The sequence below is a fragment of the Rhinolophus ferrumequinum genome, chromosome 22 (genome assembly GCF_004115265.2).
Source record: "Rhinolophus ferrumequinum isolate MPI-CBG mRhiFer1 chromosome 22, mRhiFer1_v1.p, whole genome shotgun sequence".
Taxonomy (NCBI): domain Eukaryota; kingdom Metazoa; phylum Chordata; class Mammalia; order Chiroptera; family Rhinolophidae; genus Rhinolophus; species Rhinolophus ferrumequinum.
In genome coordinates, this window is record NC_046305.1 from 27725379 (window position 1) to 27736920 (window position 11542).

At 46.7% G+C, this 11542-nt stretch overlaps 1 protein-coding gene across 1 annotated transcript; it reads right to left on the minus strand.

Moving 5' to 3' along the window:
- Nucleotides 1-1115: 1115 nt before the first annotated feature.
- BTG2 (BTG anti-proliferation factor 2) lies at nucleotides 1116-5377 on the minus strand. The gene is made up of 2 exons (XM_033094022.1): nucleotides 5083-5377; nucleotides 1116-3780 (listed from the first exon to the last, which is right to left on the minus strand). The coding sequence occupies exons 1-2, from the start codon at nucleotides 5234-5236 to the stop codon at nucleotides 3446-3448; spliced, it is 489 nt and encodes a 162-aa protein (XP_032949913.1). The 5' UTR covers nucleotides 5237-5377; the 3' UTR covers nucleotides 1116-3445.
- Nucleotides 5378-11542: the final 6165 nt, after the last annotated feature.

Sequence of the window (11542 nt, forward strand, 5' to 3'; positions counted from 1 at the left end):
TAGGCAACTTTCCCTGAATTTCAGGCTTTCTACTAAACAATGAAATATCCTTCATGAGTGCAGCCGGCCTATTGGGAAACAAGAAGGTAGATGCTGACTTTGTACCAAATAACAGAATAAGTACTCTTGGATGGGCAAAAATTGAACCTTAACCCTAGATCCTTATAACCAAAAAAGTGGGTCCTTCAAAATGAGTGCCTAGGACATTTGTATGAAAAGCTACAAATGAAAATGGGACCATTCCTTTAAATAACAACTCTTTAACACAAGTAGATCCCCATAAGCAATTCTATTCATAATACAGATGAGCTGGCTTCCCCCCCCCATACCATGGCTTACCTACTATCCCAGCATATCAGAGCCTCCAGGGCTGGCTTCCCACCTAGGACACCTAGGTCAAAATGCATGTTTATTGATGAGGGTCATGGATGTATGAAGTGTGTGTGTGTGTGTGTGGGGGTATAGGGGTGCCATTGTTCATGAGTCAACATGTTTCAAATTTAAAGACAGTCCACCCATGGCCAAGAAAAAAAAAAACTACTTGTTCCTCAGTGGAAACTTGAGCCAGTAAGTGGGGTGGGGAATTCTGTCAAAACCTTATGAAAAGAACCCAAAAGTCAGAGATGATAGACTTATTTTCTTGCATAGATCCTATCCATATAGCCAAAGGGTATTGAAAATTGGTAACAAAACTTTGGCTCAGTGTTTGCTGTCACAAGTAGCTGCTCTTCAGCTAACTGATGGCACTGGCCTGCAGTCAAACCTTCAGCTCCAGTGCATAGATCCTGGGGCCCAACTGTTCTTGTCTGGTAAGAATGGCAGGCAGCAAAATGGCAGCCTCAGAAAGGACAAGAGAGCTTGTACCAGGAATTCCTAACAATTCTGCCCCAACCTAGGAAGGGGCTCAAGTGTCCCCTGTTCACCACACCAGTCTGTGAGAGACAGGCTGTGTGTCTTAGTCATCTATAATATTTTCAGTCCCCAGCACTTACTGACAATACATTCTTGCCGAATAAACGAATGTGTAAACACAACCAAGGCACAGCAAGAAGAGAATGCATAAGATGGTCCCTGGACCCTGTCCCGTCTAGCATTTTCACAGGGAACTGTTGGAATATGCATTGAAGGAAGGAAATAAGGGGTGACTTCCTAGGGAAGAGGGGTGCTTGGAAATGGCCTTACCACACAAATTAGATTTTTCTTTTGTTCTCACCACATGCTATATAGATCTTCTGAGTGCAACTGAAGACACAAAGATAGGATTTGGATCTGAAGGATATGCAAATTAGCGATGTGGGACTTTTACCTTCTCTACACCACATAACTTCATCTGCTACATTTTTATTAAAGTAACAAAAAGGTGTACATTTATCCATAAAGCTATACATTCTTCCATATAAAAACACTATGATACAATTAGTAACCTTTGTCTTTGCTGTCAGAATAGCTTAGAAATGCACTATAATTTATTTTTATTCATAAGAGAGACAGGCCTGCTCAACAGTCCAGCTCTGGGCATTTTGTTGTTTTTAAAGTGAACATCAAAAAGAAGAGACGAGAGAAAAGATTAAGCATGAGATCATGAGGCTGCTTCTAAAAGGCAGGGACCTGTTTGCAGACAAAATGCTACAATGCAGTCTACAATGATTCACAGCTTGTTTCAACCCACATGTCAGAAAAGAAGTTATTGGGTCTGTAGACCCCAAGTTACCTTTAAAGCAATAAAGATTGGAAGCAGGGTCTGGGAAAACAGCTTGGATCTGGAGAGCTGAAAAGGAGGCAGAACTAGCAGGAATGGATTGGGAGAGTGTTTGGTAAATAGCACCTTTGAGTAACAGGAAAGGGGACTGCAGTGGGGAGGGGAACTTCAGGGTGGGGAGGGAAGGTTCCTTATTAAGAGGCAATAGCAGGGTAGCCAGGTTGACAAGATGTTCTAGTTATGTCCTGTTTAAGGTGATTCAAGTTTGGAAAACTCGAGGCCTTCTGAGGACCTGTCACTGAGAAACCAAAGGATGGGGATTTCCTCCCAGTGTAGTTTTCCATTTTTCTCCAACCCAGAACAGTAAATATTGCACAAGTCTACAGACAAATTTGGATTGTACTGAGAGAGACCGCAACCTCTCCCAGAAGTGCTCTGAGCACGGGGGGGGGGGGGGGGGGGGGGAATGCCGAAAGTTTAGTTTTGAGTGTCAGCCCTACAAGAATACCAAGTAGTCCTGCAGAACTTGGGGCTTTCTCCCGTTCAGCCAAGGGATACCTGCAAGGCTGTCCAGCCAGCCACAGTCCCAAGGACAGCGGGAGAAATGGTTCCCTCAGCCCACTAGAGCACCAGGAGGTTCTGAGAGCCAGTTCTCCTCCACACCCTCCTGGGACTAGGAGGCCATATTGCACAGTGATTGAGAACTCTTGTCCTAGAAAATTGGGTAGCTCCATGATCCAAACAGAAGGGAGAGGAGTGGGGAGAGGTAGAGAGGAGTGCTGTGCTTTTTAAAAAGAAGGCAGTAATAAAGGACCTGGAATTCCCTGTAGCTTTTGAGCCACCTCTCAAAGAGATAATGGCAGGAGCATCAGGACTTTCATGTGGTTCCAAAAAGAAGGGTTTTGGCCAAAAACATATCCCCAGTGGATACTCTTTGGGTCCTAAAATTCCATTGTAAACCACCCCTAAGTTTTTCCACCACACATACTCACACACAGAGCAGCATATTGCAAAGCAAAGATTTTGTGCAGAGTACCCTTCCAGCCCAACCCCAGTGAACTCCAACCCCTGCCTTACACCCCTGATCCCCACAAAACAAAAAGCTTTAGATTCCTGGCTGGGAAGCAATATCTACAGGCCCCTGAAGATAGGATTAGAAACAAGTCATGATTTCAAGAAAAACTGCTTAGGACAGAAGAAATCACTCTCTGCCCAGGATCGCATCAGAAAAATAAAAGTGAAGGTTAGGTAACATGAGTTAAGTCCAAGCTTGAATGCCCCTGAGTAAGAGAGGGGCCAGGGACTTAGGTGTCCTGGTTGGGAGAGAGAGAGGTTTAAACTCAGCCTCTCTCCTTCCCTCAGGGCAGATCCTAACCTCTCTCAATCAGTTGCTAACCTTGCTTGCTCCCTCTCACATCTTCCTGGGGTGCTGGCCAAGCTTTTCCCACCTCACTTTGGATGGGCCCACCCCTAACCGCTCCCCCCTCCCATAGGCAGACACTGGTTCCCAGATTCAAGCACACAACAGTTCTCTGCAAAGGCACCTGGGAAGGCTGCTTCCAAGCAGCACGCTTTACGGATTGTTTTCTTTAAAAAAATCTTTAGGTTTTCCCTGCCCTTTTCTTAAAAAAATAATATATATAAATAGCTCTTCATTTAAAATACAGTTCCCCAGGTTGAGGTATGCAGTAGCCTGTTGATGGCAGGATGAGTACAGTAGAATGCTGGGTGGGGGCAGCAGAGGAGCTAACTGGAGACGGCCATCACGTAGTTCTTGGAGGGGCTGTTCCTGCCCAGCATCATTTGGTTCTTGCAGGTGAGAAGCCCATAGGAGGCAACCAGCGGGGTCTCCTCGTACAGGACGCAGATGGAGCCATCCTCCCCAATGCGGTAGGACACCTCGTAGGGGTCCACCCACAGAGTGAGCTCTCGGGGCAGCAGCTGGTGCAGCTGGAGCGGGCTGAGTCCGATCTGGCTGGCTGCCCTGCCGATGATGGGGTCCATCCTGTGGTTAATGCGGAGACAGCGGTAGCCAGAGCCCTTAGATGGCTTCTCCGGAAACCAGTGGTGTTTGTAGTGCTCTGTGAACACAGGACAGGGGAGGTGCCCTGGTTAGAGCAGCTGGGTCAGGGCTGCTACTACCACAAGCAGGATGATGGGATAAAGGAGAGGAAGGGGCCCAGTGACTTTAAGCAACAAGGTACTTTGTCATGACTGCCAGGACCCTCCTGAGACCTTCCCCGGCCAATGTAGCAGAGACATTTTATGAGATCTGGAAAGACTCCCCATCCCAGGACAGGGCTGTGTGTATACTGGGAGGGGTCCCACCACTCTGGGACAATCCCTAATAGCCAGTGTACTGCTTTTGGCACATTCCCTGTTTCAGGAGGAGGGATGTGACTTGCTGGCATGTTCAGGCAGGGCCTCTGGAGATCTACAGCTAAAATTTCAACACCATGAAGGTGATCATCATGGTCGGAGCCACAGCAAGTTACTGCACCTCCCATCCTGAGCCCCCAAGTTTCCCTCTGCCTCCTTCAAAAGTCAGAAACCCTTAGCAAGTCTGGCTAAGGTGTCAAAAAAGGATGTTTTGATGAAACATGTGTTGTTCCTCAGAAGGCAGCGGAACCTGTGTGGGCACATTTGGAGATGGCTGTCGCTGCCCAACACTGCCGGCCAAAGGGCCAGAAACAGCTGAGAGGTCTCTCCCTAGCCAGCCGCTGATTATCTCTCTTCCACCTCCCTGTCTCGCACCGCCCCCGCCCCAACATACACTCCCTCAGAGCAGTTACTATCTACAAGTCTCTCTTGGCACCGTGATAGGTGGCAGATGGCTAAGGGGACCAGAAAATACAAAGGGGACCCGGATTCCAACTTGGAGCTTGTTAACAACCAGCCCAGGAACAGCGTGGCGTACAGAGTCAGGGCTGGGACTCCAGAATTGTTGAGAAGGCTCAATCAAGTGCGCCTTCTTCTCTCAAAGGGTTCCTCTCGTCTGCCGGGATTTATGGCCCGCAGCGTCCTCGAGGGTCTCAGAGTCCAGTGAGGGAGATGGGGCCACACTCAGACCCGCAGGTACCCGCTATTCTGGGGCATAAGCCGGGGAATCGAAATCGCACTCCAGGACACAGGTCTGCGCCCGCTGCGCCCCACCAGAACCACCACCGACCGAGACCTGATCACAGGGCCGGGAAAGGAGACGTGACCCTAAGTAATGGGGGCCTGCGGGCCGCCCCCCCCCCCCCCGTGCCGGAGGGAAACCAAGTCCTGGAGCTGCATGCATTGGGACCCCTGTACTAGGAGGACAGGAAGGACCCTCCAGGCAGGGAAGGGAACCGAGCCTCAGTGGCGGGGTGCGAGGAGCCCCCTCGGCGTGGGCTCACCTGTTAGTGCCTCCTGAAGAGCCCCGCTGAACACCTTTAGCCTCTGCTCGCTCACACAGCCCCGGGTCCTTAGGAGGCTGGAGAGGAAACCCACAGCGGCGGCGATCTCCGGGAGCATGTCTGTCCTCTTCCCGGTCCATTCAGCCTGGTTCATATCGTGCTTGGCTGGGGTGGGGGGGCGGCAGCGGGGAGCAGTGAGAGGTCTCCGGGGGTACAGGCGGCTTGGTACGATGCTATCGCTCGGCGGCGACTCCAGCTCTGAGGGAAGTGCGCCCGGATGCGCCTTTCGTACGGTGATGAGAGGTGGGGGAGCCGGCGGCCGCACCCATTGGACGCGGCTCGCTCCGCCCCGTCCGGTGGGCACCACCGGCCCACCCCCGCCCTCTCCACTACGCTGAGGTCATTGCCCGCTGACGTCAGTACTGGGAACCCGAGGCGCGCGCGCGCAAACCTATGAAGTCGCGAGGAGAAAGGGGAGCTTGGCAGCGACCGGAAGAGAGCAGGGGAGGAGAGAGTCGCCCAGTTTGCTCTAAATTGGGAATGCCCCGACCTTTCCTTTCCGCCCATCCTTCAAGACTTAGGTTAAAGACCACCTCCTCCAAGAAACCTTCACTTGATACCACCTCTCCCAAGCGATCCCCTTTTCTGACTCCCACATTTTCCAACTACACACTGCCAGAACCACTCACCCGGACGCTTTGTCACCATTTTACCGTTTTGCCGTGTTTCTTAACTAGTGGGAATGGGTTCCTCTTAGTTCTTGGGAACTATCTTCTGTTTACTGTCTCAGTAATCTCTCCTCCCTCAACAAATTCTGCTCTTCCTTTACATTGATGTCTTTTCTCTTGCCTAGAAACATCCGAGTCTCAGATATTTGGTGGGTGGTTGGATGGGGGTGGGAGGAGTGTTTAGGCTTTCCTGTTATTTTTCTAGTTCTTGCTTTGCTTTAAATGCCAAAATTTTTGAGTAAGTGGTGTGCGCTCAACTGTACACAATTTCCACCCACTCGCTCTTCCTCTCCCTCCTCTCACCCCCACCCCTAGTCCTTCTTCATTGTGGACTTAAGCTTTTGTAAACATCGGCTCCTCAGGGGGCAGAATCCAGCCTCAAAATCTCCCTCTTCCACACACTGGGCTGTGCTCAGAGCCTGGCATCACCATAGGCACTCCTGGATGTCTGCTTAGTGATATAACCTCTAATCAATATTCCAGGGGCTGGCATACATGTATGTTTAATGAGTCAAACCCAATAGTCTCTGTAAATTCTTATTTTCCTTGAATTCTGAGCCCCATTAATCACCTTCTTCTGCGGGAAGTCTCCCCTCCTTTGTCTTGACAGGATACCCCAGGTTTCTCTGCCTCCTTTGTTGGATGCCTTCCTACCCCCCACACCCTCACTATGTCCATTCCTTTTCTCTCTTCTTTCTTTCCTCAGAGAAATCCTAAGTATGTTCATTTTGATGTTTACTTTTGTACAACTGATTTTCACATCGGCACAGTCTATCTTCGTGCTCTTTCATCCTGCTCCTCCTACCACCTGTCCTGCCCCTCCCCTTGGATGTCCAGCTACCAGTTCAATATCAGCGTAAGCCCACTTCTCTTCTCCAAAGCCAGGTCCTTCCTGATCTCCATTCTGTCAGAGATACCATCATTTCCCCAGTCACTCCACCTACAAAACTCACACTCACTCTTGGTTTCTCCTTTATACTTTGCTCTTCAGATCCAGACACAAGACCTGTTGCTTCTATCAAATCATCTGTCTACATTCATTTGCTCAGATCACCTGAGACACCCCCTCCCCCATTTGTCTATGGTATTAAGTCTGGACTTCTTTGCCTAATAGTTAAGATCGTTCATAATTTGGCCCCATATGCCTTTTTAGGTTTCTGCCACTTTGTGCTCCAGGGTCACTCTCCTTACTGTTCTCTAAGCATCACACCACTCTGCAAACCAGAGCCCTCAACATTTTGCCCAATCCATGCATGCCTGAAAGTGCCTGGCCTTGCTGCACTGTGGCTCGTATGATAATCTTAGATTCCTCACTGCCTCCTTCCCACCTCTCCCAATTCCCCACACTCTTGAAGGCACACTTTAAGCTTGGTCTTCCACCATGAAAACCTGAGCTGACCTTTCTCCCACTACAGAATTAATGTTAGCCATACCACCCATTTGGCATTTATAATCTATTGTTTGGTATTGTTAGTGATCTTTTTAGAGGTTGACATCTTGTCTCCACAGTTTGCAAGCTGTTTGAAAACAGGTTATTATGTTCAGACATCCTACATTTCAAAGACAGTTCAGGTTTCAAATACCTTGCTCCACTGCTTCATATACTCATCCTCATCAAAATGCCCTGGAATTCTCATATTTGGCATTGAATACATCTAGCTGGCCTCTTCACTGGCTCCTCCCCAAAGCTGTATGTATCGGGCCGAATGAGACTCTTACTCTACTCATTGAGGGAGGAAACAACTTGTTACAGGAAACAAGGCTGGAACTGGAAACAAGATGACCTAGAAAGCATCAAACCAAAGAGACCTGGTGTCTGCAAGACCAGAATTGACCAAGGTCAACCACCAAAGAAGTCAGGGAAACAGGTCAAGGAACAGACAGCTGTACAGGATCATTCAGCACTTAAGTCTGAAAACTTTAACATCTTCCTGGGTATGTTGTTTACAGAAATCTGGTGTCTGGGCCTTTCTTTAGTCCAGAATTGATGAAAAACGTATTTTGACATCACCAGCTTTTTGCCTTAGGAAATAGAACTCTGTCCTTATGTAGACTTTTGTATCACTCATTAGGTTACACAGCTGGTTCTCAATAGAGCCAGGACTAGGACCAGATCTGCTGACTTCAACTTGGTCCAAGAAGTCCATGTTGTTGTTACAATGGCCCATCGTCCCTCAGGGTCCCACAAGCTGTTATTGCATATGATGATGCATTGAATTGGGGTAGAGGGAATAGTGTGTATTTTTGGGACAGGAGCAAGAAGACATTATACCCACCCTTATCCCCATACCTAGGGTGTGTTGTAGCTTCATCACTGGTGATTAGTTCCTGAACTTTGTATAGAGCAAAGATAACCCATAAGAACCAGAAAGCATTCCCCTCCTTCCTCATCTTCTTTCCTTTTTTTCACACAAGCCTAGGGAGAAGAAGCTTAATTTACCCCACAGTTAAAGTTCCCAAGTCACTATACAGTGTACTTGTACCCAACTCAGTATTTGGATTCTCAACTGAACTTTCTTATAAGGGCAAATACATTACAGTCTTATAAGGCCAAATACATTATAGTAGTCCAAATTATTTTTGAAATTTTCTTGTATTGCCCTTAAATTGCTAGGACCAAGATCCTTAGAAGATCAAAAGTCCAGATTTCACTTCTTTTCCCCTTTGTGTGTTACCTGCTGCCTCCCTTTCCTTGGCATAGCCAAGGAGTAGTTTGAACATCCCTCCCTCCCCTCCTGCTCTTCCTGCTCCTCTTCGTCCCTTTCATCCTCCTTACCTTCCTCCGCATTCACCTTTTTTCCTTCCCCCAAGGGCCTCGAGTTCCATTTTTAACATTAAATGCCCTGATACACTGCACTAACCTGTGACTCCACCCACTCCAAGTGGGTAGGTAGTGGTGGGGTGAGGGTGGATATAAGTTTATGGTTCATCTGGACCAGAAACTTCTGTGTCATGTGACCTTGACCCACTGGCTCCCCTGGATGCTCACGTGTGTGGTCTACTCTAGAGCAACCCACAGCATCCCAAACTGCCCTCCTCAAACCAAATCCCCACCAGAATGGGGTCCCTCTCCTTAGGTCTCATCTCTGGCCCTGTCTATCTACTTGTCCTCTACTTGTCTATCTACTTGTCCTCTGGCCTTTGTCTTCTACTCCCAATCAGGAGCAACAAGATCATTGTATGTGACCCTTGTCTTTCCCAGAATCCTCATGTGCCTGTAGGGTCTTGGCTTGGTTGCCAAGTTTAACTCCCAGTTACCTGACTACACATAGAAACCTGAGGTTGAGTAAAGCTGATGTGTAGGCAGAGGCTGGGCTAAGATATTCTAGGAGGATAATATCAGCGCACTCCTATACTGCACAGTGTGTAGTTTTAGTAGGGGTTTGTGTGTGTGTGTGTGTGTGTGTGTGTGAAAGAGAGGGAGAGAGAGAGAGAGAGGGAAAATGGGGAGGGAGGGCAGTATATATATTTGAGTAAGTGTACATACTTAAATATGTACCTGTGCTCTGATGTTTGTGGATAGGAGGGAATATAGATATATTTTTGTATATGTTAACATGAACTTATAACAGTATATATTGAAGGATGTCATTTTGTCAAGTGTGGGTGTTTTGGTGGTGTGTGTATTTTGGAGGGGAGAGTACATTTTGGCAGAGTATGTCTGAGTATGGCTGTTGTAGATGCTAATTCGATCTTTTCTCTTTTCAGCCTCATTGGTGACAACCTTGCTGGGCTGCCCAGAGCCGATAAACAGCATCACCCAGGGAGGACCAGACACCTCTTCCTCACTTCCTAATCTAGGTGGAAAGACTGCTAAATATACTCGCAACTCTTTGCAAGCATGTCTGGGCAATGTCCAAACATCTTTCAGGGTTCCCTATCGTCTTCACATAAAGTTGTACTTTTCAAGATAGGCTCTAGGCCAACCAGTCTGGGAGTGATTCTTTAGAATGAGGAACAGAAATCAAGGACAGAAGAAAATAACATTGTCCCTAAAACCTGTTAATGAAGAGTATAAGAAAGTAGGGATGTTATCTATTTTACAAATTTTTGTCTTTAAGCCTGTTCTCCCATCCCAAAGTGAACTGAGACAGGGACAGAAATAGATAATGCAAATATGACTGGGGTTGAGAGAAGTGGAAAACCACCCATCTTGACTAAAGGAAAACTTGGTAAAATATAAATGTGCAAAGGGCTTTTTAATATTCAGGTCACAAAAACTTTTACGTCCCTAAGAATCATTTCTGAGAACCTGAAAGCTAAAAAGTAACACATTCCATCAGTTGCTCTGAAGATAAAATAAATAAATAAATAAATAAATAAATAAATAAATAAATAAATAAATAAATAAATAAAAATGGATTCAGTTGTACAAAAGCTTCCTAAATTAGGCAACAGAACTTCCTGATAGGAAAATGAGCATCTGGAGTGTGCTAAACACAATGTCTGCTCCAGCCAGGCATCTTTACATGGGGATGAAAACAACCACAGAGGAGGTGGGATAAAGGCTGCAGGCTCCTCCCCAAGGTGCATCTAACCTGGAAAGTGGCAGAACCTCAGTGGCTGCTCACACGATTCCAAGGTGATGAGCAGAAATAGCCATGGCAGATGCAGGGTCCATTTGCTGCCACCAACATAAAAGGCCATCAGATATCCAATGGCTGGAAAAAAAAAAAAATCAGGGCCGCTCTAAGCCCTGGGCTCACCCACAGGCAAGTCTGGGAGCCTGGGATGGTCCTAATTCTCCATGGCACAGTACCTGGATTTCTTCTCAGTTTGCTCAACTCTCTCCTGAATCCCATCTGTGTGGCTCTGATGTCACAAATTGGAAGCTTGTGAGGAGGAGCTGACTCAATCACCGATATATATTGTTTGGTCTGTATTGTGTTTAAAAATTTTTAAGATTAGTTAACATTTAACTATTAGGAAGTATCATATTTTAAAAACCTTGAATTATGATTTCTCCTTAAAAACCAGAGTATCTGTTAACATTGGTCCTACATGACTGCTTAGCCTTGACTGGCACCTAGGACAAGGAGTGCGTTCTTCGGTTAATCACAGTCCCCACCACTCTATGGCATCCCTGATGAGACCAAGTGGCGGTTACCCTGTATCATGGATATATGAGGTCTGACAATTAAGTTCGCGAACTCATCCTAGACAAAGTGCTACTTACCTTATTGCTGAATATCACTATGGTCACCTTCAAAGTACTCCCCTTGGGAAGCTATGCACCAACACCATTGCCTAGTCCTCCCTTCAAAGCAATTTTGGAACTCTTTTTCTGGAATGGCCATCAGAGTTGTTGTCATATTACCGTTGATGTCCTGAATGTAATCAATATGTCTTCCGTTCACTATTTCCTTTATCTTTGTATAAAGAAAGAAGTCACTGGGGGCCAAATCAGGTGAGTGTGTGTGGGGGGGTGTTCCAATACAGTTATTTGTTTACTGGCTAAAAACTGCCTCACAGACAGACAGTGCCCTGTGAGCTGGTGCATTGTTGTGATGCAAGAGCCATGAATTGTTGGCAAAAAGCTCAGGTCATTTTTGTCTAACTTTTTTGTTCAGCCTTTTCAGCACTTCCAAATAGTAAACTTGGTTAACTGTTTGTCCAGTTGGTACAAATTCATAATGAATAATCCCTCTGATATCAAAAAAAGTTAGCAACATCGTTGCAAAAAGTTCACGAACTTAATTGTCAGACCTCGTATTTTTTTTTTTATTATAATC

Excerpts from the sequence above, each read along its gene's own strand:
- BTG2 (XM_033094022.1), bottom strand. The coding sequence starts at position 5,236 with ATGAACCAGGCTGAATGGACCGGGAAGAGGACAGACATGCTCCCGGAG. Across the intron at positions 3,781-5,082 it reads TCTTCAGGAGGCACTAACAG|AGCACTACAAACACCACTGG; the intron begins GTGAGCCCACGC and ends CTGTGTTCACAG.